This window comes from Antechinus flavipes, chromosome 4, assembly GCF_016432865.1.
Source record: "Antechinus flavipes isolate AdamAnt ecotype Samford, QLD, Australia chromosome 4, AdamAnt_v2, whole genome shotgun sequence".
NCBI classification, from domain to species: Eukaryota; Metazoa; Chordata; class Mammalia; order Dasyuromorphia; family Dasyuridae; genus Antechinus; species Antechinus flavipes.
Window position 1 is genome coordinate 130,330,783 of NC_067401.1, and position 22,491 is coordinate 130,353,273.

Here is a 22,491-nt window from a genome sequence, read left to right on the forward strand (position 1 = left end):
ATAAACAAAAACGCTTTAGAGAGCTCCTCAGTAATTTTTAATAGGATAAAGATACTGAAAGCAAAAGTTTGAGAACCACTTATCTAATTGATCAGAACTAATTGAATTGTATCATTGGGGGGGTCTTGGAAGATTAGAAAACAGTACTAAATGAATCCAGATTCTATTTTCTGTTACCCTTCAAAATATTGGCTATAAAATAGCTGATTGATTTTTAACTAATTGATTATAATCAGGCAGTTCTGAGAATTTTCTTTTCTGATATAGTACAAAAATTCAGCCAGTAGTAGAGATTTTATGACATAGATCAAAGAGGTAATTTTTTTTTTTTTTATCTTTGAGTAAGTAGATAACTATTCTCTGCATTTTTTGTCAGGAGGCCAGTCTTGGTGTTCAGCTTTTTGACCTTGGCATCAGAAAAGGTTCGCTGAGGAGAAAACAAAAGAAATGCATTAAAAATAATGCTGTCTACATTGAATTAGGTAATGTTCCTCCCAGGCAAGTTATATGTGGCATTTTGGAATTGAAAAGAGGAAAGAAAATGTTTTGACTTAAGCCACTGACATTTTGAATGTAACTAAGAACTTTCAAAAGAAAAAATGCAGTGATTGATCAGGAGTTTATTTTTCCAAATACATAGAAAAATGGTTTTCCCCATTCATTTTTGTAAGTTTTGTGTTCCAAGTTTTTTCTCCTTCCTTCCCTTATATTCCCCTTCCCAAAACAGCAGACAAATCTGTTATTGGTTATATACATATATACAATCTTTTTAGACATATTTCCATATTTGTCATATTGTGCAAGAAAAATCAGACCAGGGGAAAAAATACAAAAAAGAAAAAGCTCGTTTTTTTTTTTTGTTTTTTTTTTTTTTTAAGGTATAAATTCTACACTTTGATCCAGTCTCTATAATTCTCTCTGAATGGGGATGGCATTTTTTATCCCAAGTCTATTGGAATTGTCTTGGATAACTGTATTGTGGAAAAGAGCAGTTAATTATCACATAATTTTGCTGTTATTGTATAAAGTGTTCTCCTGGTTCTTCTCACTTAGCATCAGTTCATGTAAGGCTTTCTAGGCCTTTCTGAAATCATCTTGCTCATCATTTCTTATAGAATAATAATATTCTATAACATTCCTATATCATAACTTATTCAGTCATGTGAGTAATCACTCAGTTTCCAGTTCCTTGCCATCACAAAAAGGGCCACTACAAACATTTTTGCATATGTGGGTCCTTTTCCCTTTTTTATGATCTATTTGGGATATATAGACCTAGAAGTGACACTGTTAGATTAAAGTTTATGCACATTGGTCAAGAATTTTAAAGCTTGAAATATATCGTGTGTGGTATAACTACAGCTAAACAGAATCTGTCATTTGAATTCAGTGACATTAATGTGGTATCCATTATATAGGAAGTACTATATAAATACTATAAGAAGAGAGAGATAAATAAAGAAGTTTCTACCTTGAGGTCTAAGGGAATGATGGAGCTAGAAATAGTCATTTATTTATTCCTTACATGACTTGAGAAGTGACTAGGAAGCATAGAACTAATGGGAGCCAGGAATAAAAGGGAAAATGTTGGAACGCTTGATGGCATAAAGCTTAGCGCTCAGTCTGCTAAGTGGCTTTATCTTCAAATGAAATATTATTTGTAAAGTGCTAAGCATAGTGCAGGTGATTACATGCTTATTCCTTTTTTTTAGAATGGAGGGTTTGAAAAGGATATTGTTTTTACACCTTACCTCAACTAGAAGCTTTCTAACTTATATTTTGGGGTGTTTTTAGGATCTGATTCTTCTGAAGATGGTGTGAAAAATGCTGTCTGTAACAGGTAAGTTGAAGATCAATCGACAACCATTCCTAAAGCACCTACTAAGTACTAGGTTCAGGGAATACAAATACAGAGAAAACCCTTTCTGTATATTACCTGATGTGTACGTGAAGTAAATAATTTTCTTTGATTATTATATAACAACCCTGTATGGGGTGAAGGTATTCTTATGGTCCCTATAAGGAGAGGGACTGGAAGCAGCTGCTGAGTTTATGCTACATCACATAGCTACTGAGGACATATATAGGATTCAAATCTAGGTCTTCTTGACTCCAAGTCCAGGGGTTTTATTTGCTGCACTGTTCTTCTTGTCATGTGCACTAGAGAGTAGGTGTTAAGGATTTCGTATTAAAGGAGTGTTGATGCAGAGAGTTTCCATAGATTAGAATCAGGTCTTGAAGTGACATTCAGAGGCATGTAAGCCAACCCCATCATTTCCACAAACAGCCTAAATCCAGCTACTTTGATTCTAAATATCAGGCATTGGTCCTAAAAGACTTAATAGAGGTTGCATCTTTTTTTTGGTTTTATTATTGTCTTTCATGAGAATCTTGATTTAACCCTAGAATTCTAAGAAGGGATGTAGCTGAAAGACATGTGTGTTTTCTAGCTAAGAAATAGAAGCAGCGTGAGTTGGGATGATACTGGTATAACTGGAAATGTAGCTGAAGCCAGTGCAAGTTTTGTGAGCTGCTGAGCACTTAGGGTGACCCCATTTTCATGTTATATCCCTTCCTCTCTCCTCAAAAAAGGAACTCATGCCAACTTTCATCTGTTGTCATAAATTATGTTAATCAAGTAGTCACAAGCTATTAGAGAAAACAGCATAGGTGAAGTCCTGTCTCACTGTGTCTGGTAATGGCATCACTGAGAATCTTGATATAATCAGTACTTATGACAAAAAAAACCCCAAAAGTTCATGAAACATGGGTTGCAACTAGATTTATACAAAGGAAAGGCATGTGTACATGGAAACTCCTTATATCCAGAAGCCGGCAGTTCAGGAAACTCTATGAGTATTGAAGTTACTGAGAAAAGTGGGAAAGGATTATTCTCCTCCAGAGAGGGAGGATAAAGATGATGGCAAAAGCCTCATTCTTTTCCCTAGGAACTGCTAAACCATGAAGATAAGATGGAAATTTGGCAACTCAAGAAGACCAGTTCAGGGGGCCCCTTAACACTACTTAATAGTTTATCCATTTTCCCGAGTTTTTAGAACTGGGAGTTTTGGGAGATTTTTGAAGACAGTAACAAGCACAAAGCAGTAAAGAGGTAACTTGTATCCCACTGGAGGGTTTCTGGATGCTCTATAGTTGTTGCAGCTTTATATCTTCCACAAACTCTTCTGTGGATTGAATACTCAGCCTTCTTGGGAGGAACACTGCCCTTCTCTGAATGGTACTTTTATTTTGAGATATTTTCATTATCATTTCTGAGTAGTTTGTAAGGATTTGCATAATCTCAAAATATGGCCTATCTTTACCACTTTGTCCTTTGAGACCTTCAACATTTAACCTTCTAATAAGGAGAAATGGGCAGCAATAATAGTGTAACAAGAAAAAAAGCATTGAATTGGGATTCAGAGTCTATAGCTTCCCCTAAGTAGGAGGCAAAATAGGTATAATACAAGATCTGTAGTCAAGAAGAGCCGAGTTCAAACTCAACCTTAGGTGCTAGTTTAAGTATGATTGGCCAAGTCACTTAACCTCTGTTTGCCTCAGTTTGCTCAACTGTGAAATGAGGTTAATAGCATCTATCTCCCATAATTGTTGTGAGGATCAGATGAGATAATTATAAAGCACTTAGCTTTAAAATGGGCACATAGTAGGTAAGCACTATATAAATGTTAGCTATTGTCATTATTATTAATTACCTTAATTCAAATGCTATCTACTCATTACCTAAATGAAATCACTTAGCTGCTTTGTACCCAAGTTTCTTTATGTATAAAAGGAGGGGACTCTACTAAATTATTTGTAAGACTCCTTCAAATTATCATCATAGAAGACCTATTTTAGTATTCTTACTCACTTTTAGTTCTAAGAAAACATGAATCTTTTTTCATAAGAGGCTCTTTTTTCCTATAGTGTGAAAGATCAAGAATTGTGCCAAACATCACCACAAGGAACCAGATCTAAAGCCAGAGTAAAGCCCAGGGGAAAAGGTAATAATGGTATTTTCTTGTGTTTCCAGACTTGTTGAGTGCAGAAGAAAAGGTAGATATGCTATTTTATCAGATGAATTTTGTTATTATTTTTTCTAGCTCTATGAAATAATTTTTGGCAGTTTGTTATAGCACTCAATAGGTAGACGAATTTAGGTAGAATAATTGTATTATATATATAAAATTATATTATATATTATATTATAAATATATGTAATTGTATTATATATATAATAATTTAGGTAGAATGCTACCCACTAGCAATCGATACTTTTTCAGTTGTTTAGACCTGTCTTTATTTGTGTGAAAGTGTTTTTTAATTGTGTTCATATAGTTCCTGGGGTGGGTTATCTTGGCAGATAAATAGCCAAATATTTTATTTTGTCTAAAGTTATTTTAAATGGAATTTTTCTTTCTATCTCTTGCTTTTGGAGTTTTATTGGTAACTATAGCAATGTTGGTTTTTATATCCTGAAACTTTCCAAAGTTGTTAATTGTTTCAAGTAGTTTTTTTGGGTGATTCTTTAGGATTCTCTTACATTAGATACCATTATCTCATCTGCAGAGAGGGATAGTTTTATCTCTTCATTGTCTATAATTTCTTTTTCATTTCATATTGCTAAAACCAACATTTCTGGTACAGTATTGCATAATAGTAGTGATAATGGGCATCCTTGTTTCACTTCTGATCTTAATGGGAATGCATTCGACCTTTTCCCCATTACAGAATAATGCTTGCTGATGGTTTTAGATGCTGCTTATCATTTTAAGGAAAACTTCATTTGTTTCTATGATTTCTGAGGTTTTTCATAGGAATGCATGCTATATTTTATCAAAAGCTTTTTCTTCATCTATTGATATTGCCATGTTTTCTGTTAGTTTTGTTATTGATATGGTCAATTATGTCACTAGTTTTCCTTATATTGAATCAACTCTGCATTCCTGGTCATAGTGTATTATCCTGGTTTAGGGTTAGCAGCATCATATTTGTATCATAAAATGAATTTGGCAGGACTCCTTTGCCTATTTTTACAATAATTTATGTAGTGTTGGAATTAATTTTTCTTTAAATGTTTGGTAGAATTCGCTTTTAAATTCATCTGGGCCTGAAGATTTTTTTCTTAGGAAGTTCATTCATGACTCGTTCAATTTCTGTTTCCTAAATGGAGTTTTTTAAAGTGTTTTATTTCTTCTGTTAAACTGGGCAATTTCTATTTCTGTAAATGTTCATCAGTTTCATTTAGATTGTGAGATTTGTTGGCATACAGATGGGCACAATAGCTCCTAATTATTGCTTTAATTTCCTTTTCTTTTCTTGATAAGTTCACTCTTCAATTTTGAGGCTGGCAATTTCTTTTTTTTCCCCCCTCATCAAATCAACCAGAAGTTTATTTTGTTGCAGTTTTTCCATAAAACTAACTCTTTTTCATTTTTTAATAATAGGTTTTTTAAAATTTTTCATAATACATGCAAAGATAGCTTTCAACATTCACCCTTGCAAAATCTTGTGCTCCAAATTTTTCTCCCTTTCCCCTAAACAGCAAGTAATCCGACATAGGTTAAACATGTGCAATACTTCTAAACATATTTTCACATTTATCATGCTGCACCAGAAAAATCAGATCAGAAAGGAAAGAAAAAGGGAGAGGGAAAAAAAAGCAAGTGCACAACAACAAAAAAGATGAAAATCCTATCTTGTAATCCATATTCAGTCCCCATATTCCTCTTTCTGGATTCAGATGGCTTTCTCCATCACAAGTCTATTGGAACTGACCTGAATCACTTCATTGAAAAGAGCTAAGTCCATCAGAATTGATCATTGTACTAATCTTGTTGCTGTGTACAATGTTCTTTTGTTTCTGCTCATTTCACTTAACATCAGTCTCTCCCGACCTCTCTGAAATCATTTGCTGGTCATTTCTTACAGAACAATAATATTCCATAGCATTCACATACCATAACTTATTCAGCTATTCCCCAACTGGTGGGCATCCACTCAGTTTCTAAGTTCCTTGCCACTACAAAAAAAGGCTGCTACATTTTTGTACATGTGGGTCTCTTTTCCTCCTTTAAGATCTCTTGGGAATACAAGCCCAGTAGTGACACTGCTGGATCAAAGGATATGCACAGTTTTATAGTCCTTTGGGCATAGTTTCAAATTGCTCTTCAAAATGCTTTGATCAGTTCACAATTCCGCCAACAATGTTTTAATGTCCCTGTAACTAACTCTTAGTTTTATTAATTCAATAGTTTTCTTACTTTCAATTTTATTAATCTCTCCTTTGATTTTCAGAATTTCTAATTTAGTATTTAATTAGGGGTTTTTAATTTTAATTTTTTCTTTTGGCTGAGGTAATTGGGGTTAAGTGACTTGCCCAGGGTCACACAGTTAGGAAATGGTAAGTATCAGAGACCAGATTTGAATTCAGGTCCTCTTGACTTCAGGGCAGGTGCTCTATCCACTGCGCCATCTAACTGCTCCTCTTCTACCCTTTTTAATTGTATGCCTGATTCATTGCTCTCTTTTTTCTCTATTTTATTTATGGTAATATTTTGAAATATAAAATTTCTTCTAAAAACTGCTTTGGCTGCATCTCATAAGTTTTGGTATGTTGTCTCATTATTTTCATTCTCTTAGATGAAATTATTGAGTGTTTTTATGATTTGTTGTTTGAACTACTCATTCTTTAAGTTTATTTTATTTAATTTCCAGTTGGTTTTTAGTCTATCTTTTCCTGGTCCTTTATTGGGTGTAATTTTTTTTTATTATGATCTGAAAAGAATGTTACTTCTCTCTTTCCATATTTGTTGTGAGGTTTTTATGCCCTCATACATGGTTAAAATTTTTTATTTTCTTTTTTTAAATTTTTTATTATAGCTTTTTATTTACAAGATATATGCATGAGTGATTTTTCAGCATTAACCCTTGTAAAACCTTCTGTTCCCACTTTTTCCCTCCTTCCCCTTACCCCCTCCCCTAGATGGCAGGTACTTTAACATTTTTAACATGTATTAATCTATGTTAAATACAATATAATACCATGGTCAATTGTTGTGTAGGTGCCATGTACCACTGAGAAGAAGATGTATTCCTTCCTGTCCCCATTCTGTTTTCTCCAGAGGTCTATTATACTAAGTTTTCTTTTCAATTAAAGCTTTTTAATTTTCAAAAAATATGCATTTTTCAACATTAACCCTTAAAAAAACCTTTTATTCCAATTTTCCCTCCTTTCCCCTCACCTCCATTCCCAGATAGCAAGTAATCCAATATATGTTAAACATGGTGAAAATTAGTGTCAGATTCAATATATGCATACATATTTATACAATTATCTTGCTGCACAAGAAAAATCAAATCAAAAAGAAAAAAGTGAGAAAGAAGATAAAATGCAAGCAAACACCCACAAAAAGTGAAAATGCTATGTTGTGATCCACACTCAGTCCCCACATCCTCTCTCTGGGTGCAGATGGCTCTCTTCATCACAAGGTCATTGGAACTGGCCTGAATCACCTCATTATTGAAAAGATCCTACGTCCATCAATGTTGGTCATCACATAATCTTGCTGCTGTGTACAATGAGCTCCTGTTTCTGCTCATTTCATTTAGCATTAATTCATGTAAGTCTTTCCAGGCCTTTCTTAAATCATCCTGCTGATCATTTTTTATAGAACAATAATATTCTATAACTTATTTAGCCATTCCCCAATTGATGGACATCCACTCGGTTTTCAATTTCTAGCCACTACAAACAGGGCTGCCACCAACATTTTTGCATATATGGGTCCCTTTCCCTCCTTTATGATCTCTTTGGGATACGAGCCCAGTAGAAACACTGCTGGATCAAAGGGATGCACAGTTTGATAACTTTTTGAGCATATTTTCAAATTGCTCTCCAGAACAGTTGAATCAGTTCACAGTTCCAACAACAATTTTCCCACATTCCCTCCAACATTGATCATTGTCTTTTCCTGTCATCTTAGTCAATCTGAGATGTGTTATACTGTTTTCTAAGATTCTACTAACCTTCCTAATTTCCTTCTCATTTATTTTATAGTTAGATTTTTTAAATTCTGAAGTAGAGTTTGAGGCCCCCCACTAGATAGTTTTGCTGCCTATTTCTTCCTATAACGGACTTAATTTCTCTAATAATTTAGATGCTGTATCCTTTGGTACATATACGTTTAGAATTCATATTACAAGATATAGCTTCCTTCCTTAGCTCTTTTAATTAGATCTATTTTTGCTTTATCTGAGATCTGCTTTTTTTTTTTCTTTGTATCAGCTGACGCATAGTAAATTCTACTCCAGCCTTTTACCCTTACTCTATGTGTATCTCTCTTTTAAATGTTTCTTGTAAGCAACATATTGTAGGATTCAGGTTTTTAATCCACTCTGCTATCCACTTCCATTTTATGGGAGAGTTTATCTCATTCACATTCACAGTTATGATTACCAGTTACGGATTTTCCTCTATCCTATTCTCTCCCCAGTATATATTTTTTTTTCTCTTTCCACTCTGTCCTCCTCACTAGTGTTTTGTTTCTGATCAATCCCTCCCTCAAGTGATTCCTTTTTTTCATTCACACCCTACATGAAGTTGCCTCAAATAATCCAATGTCACTTTAGAAGTACTGTCCATTTTTTTTTAACCCAACTAATGATCTTATCAGTATGGGGAACTCCCATGAAGGAAACTTTAGGTGCCTGCTCAACTTCCACGGTTGTCCAGTCACTTGGCCAGTTAGTCAAAGGCAAGATTAGAGTATCTCCTCTAATGCATTGTAAACAAACCCACATAAAACATTATTTGACTTAGCAAATGTAAATTGGATGTTCACTTTCCATAAAGTTATAAAGTAACTTTGTCGTTAGAAATAGTGGATGTCTGCTTATCGATAAGATGTTTTATACTTTGAATGTTCACCTTAATTTGTCAAATGAATATTCCAATACTCTGTAGCCTCTTGTTGCATCTTGGCAGGAAGTTAAACACCATGGCTTAGTTCTTCTGTTCCCAATGTTTTTGACCTATCCTCGCTCCCTAATTTTCTGTAGCCTTACTATACCCTTTAGGATTACAGGGTTACTTTGCCAGTGCACCCTGGTTTTATCTTCCTGCCATGCCAGAGATGACTGGTAAGGGACCCACAGTGAAAATTCTACCCCAAAATACAAGAGCTTCTTCCTTTAAGTTTTGATAAGCTGGGGCCTCCATGTCTCCAGTTTCTCATTGAAGCAATAATTTAATAATCTATCTTCATCTATTCCATTCGTTTTTCTTCATCCTTGGTAATTATACTCAAACTAATGCTGATTTTTCTTTTTAAAAATTTTAAATTTATTTCATTAAATATTTCCCAATTACTTGTTAAAAAAAATTAACATTTAAAAAAATAAAATGAGTTGCAAATTCTATCCCTTACTCTTAGCCTACACACATCCCAAATGATGAATAACATGATATTGATTATACATGTGAAGTCATACAAAGCATGTTTCTGTATTAATCATATTACAAAGGAAAACATACATACCAAACAAACATGAAGAATGAAGTTTTAAAAATGCTTCAATCTCTACTCAGAGTTCATTAGTTCTCTCTCTCTGGAAGTGGATATTATTTTTCATTATGAATCCTTTGGAATTATATTGCATTGTATTGATGAGGGCTCTTCTCACTTTTTTCATTTCACTTTTCATCAGTTCATATAAGCCTTCCCAGGCTTTTCTGAAACCATTTCTGTTACCATTTCTTACAGCACGATAGTATTCCATCACAATTTTATACCACAACTTGTTCAGCCATTCCCAATTAATGGGAATCCCCTCAATTTCCAATTCTTTCTCAATACAAAAAAAGCTTCTAAATTCTTTTTCTTTTTTTCTTTCATCTCTTTGAGATACACATCTATTAGTGTGTACCTATGTTGCTAATTAAAAAGGCATACAATTTTATAGCCCTTTGAACATAATTCCAAATTGTTCTCTAGAATAATTGGACCAGTTTACAACTTCACCAATAGTACGCTAATGTCCCAATTTTTCCATGTTTCTCACATCATTTGTCATCTGATGGGTATAAGGTATGTCTCAGAGTTATTTTAATTTGTATTTATCTCATCAATTAATGATTTATAGCATTTTTTATGTGATTATTGGTAGCTTTGATTTTTTTCTGTAAATTATTTGTTCATTTCTTTGACCATTTTTCAACTAGGGAATAACTCATATTTTTGTGAATTTGTTTCCATCTCTTAAATATTTGATAAATGAGGCCTTTATCAGAAAAATATGCTATAAAATTTCCCCTCCTCACCTCCCAGTTTCCAGTTATCTAGTTTTGGCTGCATTAGTTTTGTTTGTGCAAAACCCTTTTAACTTAATATAATCAAAATTATCCATTTTACTTCCTGTGTTTCTCTTTTATGTGGTCATAAATTCTTCCCTTATCCATAGACCTGATGGGGATATTTTTCTGTGTTTCCTTAATCTACTTTATAGAATCATTTTTTATGTCTAAATCATTTATCCATTTTTACTGTATTTTAGTATATATTGTGGAATATTGGTTTATCTTGAACTCCTTTCCAGTTTTCCCAGCAATTTTTTGTCACATGTTGAGTTCTTATTCCAAATCTTAGGTCTTTGGATTTATCAAACACTAAATTACTATAACCATTTACTACTATGTTTTGTCTGCAATTATTTTAAATGGAATTTTTTTCTCTCTTGCTGCTTGATTTTTTTGGTAATATATATAAATGCTAATGATTTATATCCTGCATTTTTGCTAAAGTTCTTCATTGTTTCAACTAGTTATTTTAGTTTATTTTCTAGGGTGCTCTTATATTTACCATCATATCATCAACAAAGAGTAATATTTTGTTTCCTCGTTATCTATTTTTTATTTCTTCAATTTCTTTTTTTTAATTTTATGTCTTATTGCTATAGGCAATCTTTCTAATATAACGATAATGATAATGGACATACTTGTTTCACTCCTGATCTTATTGGGAAGATAATGTTTGCTGGTGGTTTTAGATAGATACTACTTACCATTTTAAGGATAACTCCATTTATTCTTGTAACTTCTTTAATAGCAATGGGTACTATATTTTGTCAAAAGTTTAATCATTCATTAAAGAAATTGGTCTATAGTTTTTTTTCTGTTTTTGTTATTCCTGGTTTAAGAACCGAAACTATATTGTTATCATAGAATTTGGTAGGGCTTAGTATCTTTTCTTAGGAAGCTCATTATTTTTTTAAGATGGATTTATTTAAATATTAAATTTCTTCTCAATCTGAGCAATTTACATTATTATAAATAGTCATGCATTTCACCTAAGAGTTTCAGGTTTACTAGGATATAATTGGGCTAAATAATTCCTAATAATTGCTTTAATTTTATCTTTTTTGGTAGTACATTCACCCTTTTCATTTTTGAAACTAGCAACTTGGTTTTTTTAAATCAAATTATTTGTTTTATTGTATTTTCTCCCCATAAAATCAGATCCTAGTTTTATTTAGTTCAGGTTTTTATTTTAAATTTTATTACTCTGTCTGGATTTTTAGGATTTCCATTTTTATGTTTAATTGGGAATTTGCAATTTGTTTTTTAATTGGATGATGTGCTCTTTCTTTTTCTTTTATTGATATACTCATTTGTAGATATAAATTTTCCCTAAAACAAATTTTGGTATGTTGTCTCACTGTTGTCATTATCTTTAATGAAATTATTGGTTATTTCTCTAATTTGTTCTCTGACCCACTCATTCTTTAGATTTAGATTCTTTAGTTTCAAGTTAAATTTTAATCTATGCTATTATTGTCCTTTATTGAATATGTTTTTAATGGCTTTATGATCTGAAAAGAATGTATTTGGTATTTCTACTTTTTTATATTTGATTTTGAGGGCGGTTTTTTTTTTTTTTGCCCTGATACTTGATCAGTTTTTGTGACAATGCTCTATATAGTTGAGAACGAAACTCTTTTCAATTCCTATTCAGTTTTATCCAGAAGTCTATCATGATATATTATTCATCTCTTTCATTTTTCTTAATTATTTTTGGTTAATTATCTTCTAAGAAAGTTGAGGTCCCCCACTAATATAATTAAATTAAGGAATTAAGTTTTCCTCTAAAAACTTGGATGCTTCTGCCATTTGATACACATATTTTTAGTATTGATATTACTTCATTGTGGTTCCTTTATAGCAAAATGTAATTTCCCTGCTTATTCCTTTTTTATTAGGGCTTTTTTTGCTTTTACTTTGTCTGAGATCATAACTATTAACCCTGCTTTCAGCTGAAACATAATAGATTCTGTTTCAGTTCCTATATTTAACTCTGTGTGGCTATGTTTGTTTCAGGTACGTTTTTGGTAAACAAAATGTTGTTGGATTCTGGTTTCTAAACCATTTTCCTATCTGTGTTTCCATTTTATGTATGCATTTATCACATTTACATTTATAATTACTATGCAGTTTCCTCCTTCCTATTTTCTTCTGTTTATCCTTCTTTCTTTCTTTGTATCCTGTCCCTCCCTTAAAATTTGTTTTGCTTCTGACTCCAGCCTTCCTTTATCTACCCTTGCCACCATCCCCTTTCTCTTATTCTCTTCCTTTCCTATTTCCCTCTTGGGTAAAATAAAATGTCTATACCCAATTGAGTTTGTGAAGCTATCTTTCCATTTTTGAACCAATTTAGATAAAAGTGAGTTCAGATGTTGCCCACTGCCTAACATTTTCCACTCCATTATAAAAGCTCTTCCTAACATGCCTCTTTTATGGGAGATTATTTCCCCTATTCTTTCTCTCACTTCCTTCCTTCCTTCTCCAGGACATCTTTCCTTCTCACCATCCTTTTTTTTTTTTTTTAACCCCATCCCAACATAATTGACTTACCCCTACCCCTACCCCCCCCCACGTAGAATCCTTCTTTCTACCCTAATAATGAGAAAATTCTTTAAAGTTATGTTTCATCTTCCCATATAGAGATTATTGACTCCCTTATTTCTCTTTTATATTTTTACCTTTATATCCTTCTTGAAGTCAAATTTTCAATTTAGCCTGGGTTTGAAAATCTTCTATTTTATTAAATATCTATCTTTTTCCTTGAAGGATTATATTCAGTTTGGCTAGGTAGGCTGTCCTTGGTTGTAATCCCAGCTCTTTTACCATCTGAAATATCGTATTCTAAGTCAGAGGTCTTCAAACTTTAAATAGGGGGCCAGTTCACTGTCCCTCAGACTGTTGGAGGGCCGGACTATAGTAAAAACAAAAACTTGGTTTTGTGGGCCTTTAAATAAAGAAACTTCATAGTCCTAGGTGAGGGGGATAAATATCTTCAGCTGATGCATCTGGGCCGCGGCCATAGTTTGAGGACCCCATCTAAGCCCTCTGATCCTTTAATGGGGTAACGACTAAAATTTGTGTGGTCCTGACTCCACAGTACTTGAATGGTTTCTTTCTAGCTGTTTGAAATATTTTCTCTTTTAGTTCCAGTAGACTTGGAATGGAAAATTGCATCCACATCTAGAGAGAACAGAATGAGGAGACTGAATATGGATTGAAGTATAATATTTTTACTATTTTTAATTTGCTTTTTCTTTTTCATGTTTTTTTCTCTTTGGGTCTGTTTTTTTTTTTTTTTGTTTTTTTTTTTTGGCACGATATGACAAATACAGAAATAAGTTTAAAGAAATTGCACATATTTAACCAATATCAGATTGTTTTTTTGGGGGATGGGAAGATGTCAGGGAGGGAAGGCGACAAAATTTGGAACAAAAAATTTCACAAAAATGAATGTTGAAAACTATATTTTCATGTATTTAGGAAAATAAAATGCTGTTGAGAAAAAAATTAATTAAAATTCACCTTGCAGCAATCATGAACCTATCAAAGTATATCTAATTCACTCTTGAAATTACTGGCTTTCTAATATTGCTATTTTTAAAATGCATTTAAAGTACATTTTCTCTATGTAGAAACAACCAAAAGCATTAATTTCTCAATATTAATAAATTCTATATGCATTCCAATAAATTTAATTACAAAAAGGGGGGAAATGTTTTCTTTTTGACCTAGAAGTTCTGGAATCTCAGGAATAGTATTCCTGGGAATTTTCATTTTAGGATCTCTTTCAGGTAATGATCATAGTATTTTAATTTCCATTTTTATCCTCTGGTTTCTACTGTACTAGGACAGTACAGTAGGACAGTTTCCTTTATAATTTCTTGAAATTTGATGTTCAGGTTCTTTAATCATGACTTTCAAGTAGATCAATGATTCTTAAATTGTCTCTCCTTGACCCAGACAAATTGGTTTTCTGATGAGATAGTTCACATTTTTCCTATTTTTTCCCATTCTTTGACTTTGTCTTATTTTTTCTTGATGTCATTAGCTTCCACTTACCAAATTTTAATTTTCTTTTTTTTCCTTAATAGGTTTCTATTTTTTCAAATACATGCAAAGATATAGTTTTCAACATTTACCTCTGCAAAACCCTGTATTTCAAATTTTTCTCCATCTCTTCTTCCAACCCCCTCACCAAAACAGCAAGCAATCCACGTAAGCAAGTGCAATTCTAACATACAGATATATCTATCTATATCTATATTCATCATACTGTGTAAAAATAATCAGATTAAAAGGTGAAAGAAAAATAAACAGACAATCAAAAGAAAAAGGTGAAAATACTATGCTTTGATTCACATTCAGTATCCTTAGTTCTCTCTCTGAATGTGGATAGTTATTTCCAATCCAAGTCTACCCAATTCTAATTTTCAAGGAATTATTTTCTTCTGGGAGCTTTTGTACATTTATTTTTTCTGTTTGGCCAATTATATTTTTTAAGTGTTATTTTCTTCCTTTTTTGTGCCTATTAATTGCCTTTTCATAACTTTATACCCTCAATTTTTTTTCTTCCACTCTTATTTGATATTCAGAATCATTTTTTAGCTTTTCCAGGAATTCTAAACTCAATTTACATTTTTTGTTTAAGTTTTTGCTTGTAGCTGCTTGTTTGTGTTCTTCTGACATTGTGTTTTGATCTTGCTCTGGCAGTTTTATGATTAGGTTCTGTTTTGTTATATTCTGTTTTTGTTGTTTGCTCATTTTCTTTCCTGTTTCTTGATTTTAAATATATGTTAAAGTTGGGCTCTTTTCCCAGGGTGAACAGTAAGGGAAAGGTGGCAGTATCCCAAACTTCAGGCTTTTTTGCACTGCTGTCTTCAGGGTTGTTTCTGTGCGTTTGTAAATTTTTGGTGTTTCCAAGATGCTAGTGAGAGTTGTGGTTACTGCTCTCCTGGTCTGCACTTTAGTTCTTACCCTGGATCTCTTGGGATTGCAAGCAGTACAGTTCCTTAGGATCCCTAATCCCTTGTGACCAAGAAACCAAACCTCAAAGTCCCTCCTCCCTCTTTGCCAAAATGTTACTCTCTACCTTTGACCTGTGACCCAGAAATGGGTATAGGTAATGGTGTTGTCCAGCAGCTTCTTGTCCTGCATTTAGTATTATACACTCTCTCCAACCAGTTCTCATGTCCCTCACTGTCTCTTCATTTGAGACAGTAAGTCCGCCGCTACTTCTTTCACCATCACTTAGTCCTACCAGTAGTACTGCATTCATGTGAACTCCAGGCCACTCTCTACCCCTTTGTCAGGATCACTGATCCTAATCTTCTAAATTGTCTGAGTTGGAAGAATGTTTTACTTTGACCTTTTGCAGGTTCTGCCATGCCCAGATGTCAATTTGAGGCGTTATTTTAAAGTTGTTTGGAGGAGAATGTTGAGAGAAGTCAGCTGACTACTTCCCCAAATCTGTCGTCTTGCCCAAACCTGATTTTTCTATTTTCTATTAGACTTTGATTTTGGGGAGGCAAGATCTATCTATAATTTTATTTCTATGGAGATTACTGTTCCTATCTCCATGTTGTTTTATTAATGTACTGTTGCCTTTCATTTTATATTGTGGTATTTGTCATTTGTCTTGTGTTCTGAGTTTTTTAAATGGAGCATGGTTCAGTAGATGGAACATAATCTTGGGTGAGTGGGGCTTAACCAGTTTAGTATTAATAAACTTTTAGAAGCTGGGGGAAAAAAACCTACAATTTAGGAATAAAAAAATTCTGGGATTAAATTTTAACTCCTTTTAAATAAAATAAATTAGAATTTTAATAAATAGAGAATAAATGAAGCCATAAACAAAATTAATTATACATATTGTTTGTTGTCATTATACTTATTAATCTTTCTAGTCATTTTCTATGAAGATAACCACTTGCATGATAAAGTCCTATAAAATTATTTTAAATGAAGAATAAACCTGTAAGTGCTTTCTTTTTTTGTTGTCTTTTTGGTTTTTCAGCTGAGTTTGAGTTATCTGAGAGGACTATAAAAAGTCTACAACAGCATCATTCTAATACCAAAGATGCTCACGTCATTGAGGAGAATGCCACTGGGGAACATCCAAAGGAGCCTCAGGGTATTTCTTCTTCAAACTTGAATATGAAGCCATGTGGCACAGACGCTCATGCCAGCTCATTACTGCCTGAAACCTCCAGTTTATTGCCCAACACAGACAGAATGACTGTAGAAAAAGCTGAGCTCAGTAATAAAAGCAAACAGCCTGGGTTAGCAAGAAACCAACAGAGCAGACTGGTTGAAAGTAAAGGAATATGTAGTACTGGGAAGACCCCTAGTGTAGAAGAGCAGCCTGAATTGAATACCCATCATCTGTGTGAGAAGCAAGAACTAAAGGAGAAGCCACAAGGTCCTGAAGGCCCCAGAGGAAATCCTCAGAATTGCCTATCTGGAACCAAATTGAAAAGCAGTATTCAGAAAGTTAATGAGTGGTTATCCAGGAGTAATGACATTTTAGCCTCTGATTGCTCCCTTGACAAGAATCATAAGCAGAATGAAGAGATAGCTAGTGCCTTAGAAGATGGGCATCCAGATAACTCTGATGGAAATTCTAGCATTTCTGAGAAGACTGACGTTGTGGCTGACACTGCCGATGGAGCCTGGCTACATGTGCCTAAAAGAACTTACACCAGGCCAGCAGAAAAGAACAATATTAAAGATAAAATATTTGGAAAAACCTATCGGAGAAAGTCGGGTCACCCTAATTTGAATCACATAACTGAAAATTTGATTGTTGAGACAGTTGTTCCTGATTCTTTGGTTCCTCCAGAACCTCTGAAAAATACCAAGTTAAAGCGTAAAAGAAAGACTATATGTGACTTGCAGCCTGAGGATTTCATTAAGAAGACGGTTCCAGTTACTCACAAAACCCCTGAAAAGAAACATCACACTACTGACCAAACCCTTGAAAGAGAACAAATGACCAAGTGATGAACATGGATAATGGTCATCCTGAACAGAAAGCAATAAATGGTCATGTAGGGGAAATGAAAGAAGCTCAGACATCGGAAGTGTTCTCTGCAGAGAAAGAATCCACTCTCAGAACTGAAACAGAGCCTGCAGCTATCTTAAATGGTGAAGAAACCAACATAACAAAAAAAGACAAGCTGAAGAAGCAGCCTTCATTCAAGATTGTCTGTGCTCTTGAACTTGGAGTTGATGGAAGCCCAAGCTCTTCTAATGAGACTGAACTACAGATCGATAGCTATCCCAGCAGTGAAGAGATAAGGAGAAAAAATAATTCTGAACAGAAGCAACTTAGACGCAGCAGAAGACTTCAGCAAGTGTCAGAAGAGATTGCAATTGGAGCCAAGAAAGCCCATAAGCCAGATGACCAAGCAGAAAAAAGTTGTATCACTGAAGTTGTCTCAGAACTAAAATTAGGAAACCTACCTGCCTGTGCTCCTGACAATCTCAGTACTGATAAGGATCAAGTATTAGCTAGTTGCAGTTTCACAGGAGATGAAAGGAGTCTGGAAGTAATCCCTAGCAGCCAAGACCAAGATTTGGCATTAAGTGGAAAGGAAGGGTTGCAAGGTGAAAGATCTCAAGGAAGCCTGGGGACTGTGGAGGTTCCTGATACTGCTTGGGACACTCAGGATAGTACCTCGCTGTTTCCAGCTGATACTCCTCAAAATTCAAAAGCAGGTCCCAGTCCTCACAGAAGTCACTGTGAAATAATGGAAACCCCCAAGGAACTCTTAGAAAGTAGTTCATCCAAAAACACTGAAAGTAGTGCAGAAGATTTAAGGAGCCTGATGAAACAAGAAGTTAAAAATGCCTCCAGGACAATCACAGAAATGGAGGATAGTGAACTTGACACCCAGTATTTACAGAATACTTTCAAACGTTCAAAGCGCCAGTCATTTGCACTGTGTTCTAGCCCAAGGCAAGAATATGTGAAAACCTGTGCTGTCCCTGGGGCTGTAAGTCAGCAAAGTACAGTTCGCAGGTACCAGGAAAAAGAAAAGCAAGAAAACGGAGAATCAAACAAGCCTGTGCGGCCAAAGCCTGCTGTCGTGATAGAGAAGGGGAAGCCAGGTAATCATGCCAAATGGAGCACCAGAGAAGTCTCCAGGCTTTGTCACAATGCTTCATTAAATAGTGGCAATGACTGTGAACCCATTGCTGAAATCAACCAGGGAATTTCACAAGTTCCTGATCAAAAACAATCAGTTTCTCCAGCAAGGTCATCTGATAGTAAAACCATATATGCAAAAAACTTCCTGGAGGAAAGGCTTGACGAGCAAACCACGTGCCCTGAAACGACTATGGGAAATGAAAGCTTAGCCCAAAGCAGCATTAGTCTAGTTAGCCAAAGTAATAGCAGAGAATATATTTCTAAACCAACTGACTTAATTATCAGCATAGGCTCTAGTGGAGAAGGCACTCAGGCAGAAAAAAGTGAAAACAAAGAATCTGAATTAAATACACCACCCAAATTAAAGCTTATGCAACCCCAAGTCTCTCAACAGACCTTTCCTCAGGATAATTGCGAAAGATATAAAAGAAAAGGGAAGGGAGGAAATGGAAAATCAGCTCAGGCCATCAGTACAGATTTGTCTCCCTGTTTAGAACAAACTAAAGAGAGTACACATTCTTCTCAGGTTTGGTCTGAGACTCCCGACTTGTTGGACAGTGAAGGTGAAATAAAAGAAAACACTAGCTTTGCTGAAAGTGACATCAACGAACAATCTGCTATTTTTGGCAAAATTGGTAAACGTTTTCAGGTAAAACAGTCTAGAAAAAGCCTTAGTCCTTTCGTACATAGAAATCCCACTTTGACTAGAAAATCCCGAAAACTGGAGTCCTCAGAAGAAGAGGATGCCTCCAGTGAAGAGGGAGACCTTCCAAGTTTTCAAGATTTAATATTTGGCAAAGCAGCAAGTACACCCTCTCAGCCCACCAAAAATAAAACTATAGGCTTAGAGCTTTCAGCAAACAAAGCAGAAGAAAATCCAGACTTCTCCCTAAGCAAAAATAGAATAGATGCTAGTAGTCTTCAGCTATCATCTAGGGAGGCATCCCAGGATGATAATTCCAGCCAAGAATCTGAATGTTCTGGTAGCTTATTTTCTTCACACTCTAACTCATTAGAAGACTTAACTGGAAAAGCAAATGACAAGGATTCTGCTTTGGTGTTTGATTCTTCTAAACAAGGGAGAAATCAACCCGGAACCCAAGAAATACAGAGTGCTGATGATGTACCTAAGATTTCTGAAGATGAAGGAGAAAGGGAAATTGATCTAGATGAAGACCATCATTTCAAAGATCAAGGTGTGAACTCAAATTTAGATATTAACCCCAAGTTTTTGTGTCTATTTTGCTGACCTAAATGTGTATTTTTAATGCTTTTGGATAAGTCTGTTTAAAGAGATTTGAAAAATTACATCTCAACTTTAAACTTTCAGTCTTATTTTATCCTAAGGCAGTTTTCCTAAAGAAAAAAAAAATTTGGATGAATGACTATGAACTTAGAGGACAATTCTGTTTGAATGAGAAGTAGTAGAATTTCTTGAGATGATGACTTATTTTTTCCAAAAGAATCTTTTAGATAACTGCCTTTAAAAGTTCTAAAAAGAATTGGGGATATCATCTATGTGTATGTGCATGTACATGTGCACATATGCATTCATTATGTCAGTGTAAAGAAATATCTATTTGGTGAAAGCAACCATCTTTTTTAAAGTTTAGTTTTAACGTACATCTCATTAGCTTCATTGCACAAAATTAGAAGAGCATGATGATAACCCCTCCCCAAGAAAGTTTTTGAAAATTAAAAAAAAAAAACATTGTGCTTTACTGTATTGCTATCTCATTTTCTAATTTATATTTATTTTCTTTTTCCAAAAAATCATTTAAGGTAAATATGCATCTGAATATGATAGTGAAACAAGTCATCCTGGAGATATTTCACAGCTATCTTCTCAGAGTGATATTTTAACTACTCAGGTATGAAAATTGATAAATGATTCTGTGTTGTATTTATGTGTATGCACACACATATTCTTCTATATGACACATGTCACACATCTCACACTTGTATATTGCTGATCTTTTACTGGAGAAATCTGAGAGCTGCCAAAATGAATAACTGTTATCATCAGTTGATTTAATTTCAGATCAAAGGCTAAAAGTAGCCTTTAATAATTTCTCATATGTGTATAATCCTCCACTATACTTCTATTCTGTTATCTCATTATAGCATAATCTTGGGTTCTTAAATTGATGCCGTATGTATAAACTCAGTATGGTATAGATTGCATGTACAAACCTAATTTTAGAGAGCATATGTCTTCCAAAATCTAGCCCCTACTCGGAACAGAGAAGTTTATTATCAGAAGATTGGCTACTGTGTCATGATTTTTCCCCTAGCAATAGCAGTTCATGGGGGATCGCCTTTTAAAACAGGGTTTATTAACCTAAGGTCTGTGAACCCACTTTTTAAAAAATGTCTTGACAATTTGTAATTCAACATGTTCCTTTTGTAGTCCTTTGTATTTGATTTTATGCTTTTAAAAAATCTAAGAAAGACTCCCTACATTTCACCAGACTGACTGATGTGCATCCTCCCTGCCACACACAGTCGAGTAAGAACTTCTGTTCTAAAGTGTGAAAGAGCTTTAATTAGCAGGAGTTTTGATTATATTTTTATTTTCTCCCATAGAACCTGCTAGGGCTGTAGCAAACACTTTTTTTATTCGTTCATTATACATTGTCTTATGATTATCCTTTGTAGTAGATTGTGTGACATTCTATCACAAAATGATGTGTTTGTTAAGTATCTCATATGCTAGATGGGACAAAGAAATGACCAAGAATTTGTTCATGTGTTAAAAGACAAAAAGAAGGATACTCTTGGGACCTTTAAGGAGCTAGTAAAAAAATGTTTCCACATAAGTAGAACTCTTAACATCAAACAAAAGAGACCCAAACCAAGCTTCAAGGAAAGGTGAAGACAGAGAACTCTGAGCTGGGAGTAGGGGGGAATCAGGGAAGGTTTCTTGGAGGCGCTGCTGTAGCTCACCCTTTCTTCCTAGAGTGGAGGCACAGCCAGGGAAATATTGGAAAGCGTTGATTATTCTGGCCTTGGTTTAAGCACTTGGCGTTGGTTAGTTCATAATACCAAACTGGAATCTGTGGTTTTCTTTCTTTTTGTAAGAAGCTTATCTTTCCATTTTTAAAACATTCACTTTCCTTTCCATCCAAGACCTGTGATTTTCCTTGTTTTGTAGGTAGCTGCAATTTTTCTTTTCAACTAACAGTGGTATGTCCTGAAAATATTTGGCATAGATAGTATTGAAGAATCTCTCTTATCCTTTAAAAAATTCTTTTGGGATGTATGCTCCCAAATTTTGAGGTAAAATAGCCTGTTAGAAAATAATAATTGTAACTAACTTTTTAAATAAATGTGCTATAAAGTTTGCAATGCAATCAATGTACCTGGACTTATTTGATCACAGCAACAATTCTGTGAGAATAGGTTTGATTAACAGATTGTTGCCTTTTATAAAAGAAACCGAAGGTCAGGGAGATTGCATGATTTCATAGCTACAATACCATTACTGGTCACTTGAGAACAGGATTCAAACCTAGACTTTCCTGACATGAGCCCAGCAGTCCTTCCACTGTGACATTCTGCCTCTCAGATCCTGCCAGTACATTTTATTATTGATGAGATCTGATTCACCAAGTGAATTACCTGGGACTTCTGTTTACTCATCCCTAAAAGAAAGATCATTTCTCCTTTCCCCTGCATCTCTTTTAAAATTTTTTTTTTCCTCCTTCATTTATACCCCAAACCTGCCTCTGGTTGCCAGCAAATAAATAAGACACAAAAGCCAAAGGGAACTTGTTTTTTTCCTTTCAAAATTTTTTGCAGTGCAAGATTTTTTTTTCTCTTTTATTTTATAGTATTTTATTTTTGAAAATCCATGCCAAGATAGTTTCCAGAATTCACCTTTGCAAAACCTTGTATTTCAAATTTTTCTCTCTCTCTTTTTTTTTTTTTAAATAACTTTTTATTGACAGAACCCATGCCAGGGTAATTTTTTTTACAACATTAT

The 22,491-nt window shown here is 34.2% G+C and overlaps 1 protein-coding gene across 1 annotated transcript in view; it reads left to right on the forward strand.

The window, feature by feature from the left end:
* The window catches only part of BRCA1 (BRCA1 DNA repair associated), a 77,153-nt gene that overhangs the window by 20,284 nt on the left and 34,378 nt on the right, over window positions 1-22,491 (forward strand). The window contains 6 exon segments of the mRNA XM_051994357.1: window positions 377-482; window positions 1,795-1,840; window positions 3,928-4,004; window positions 16,371-17,339; window positions 17,342-19,702; window positions 20,289-20,377. Coding sequence (XP_051850317.1) covers window positions 377-482; window positions 1,795-1,840; window positions 3,928-4,004; window positions 16,371-17,339; window positions 17,342-19,702; window positions 20,289-20,377 — 3,648 coding nt within the window.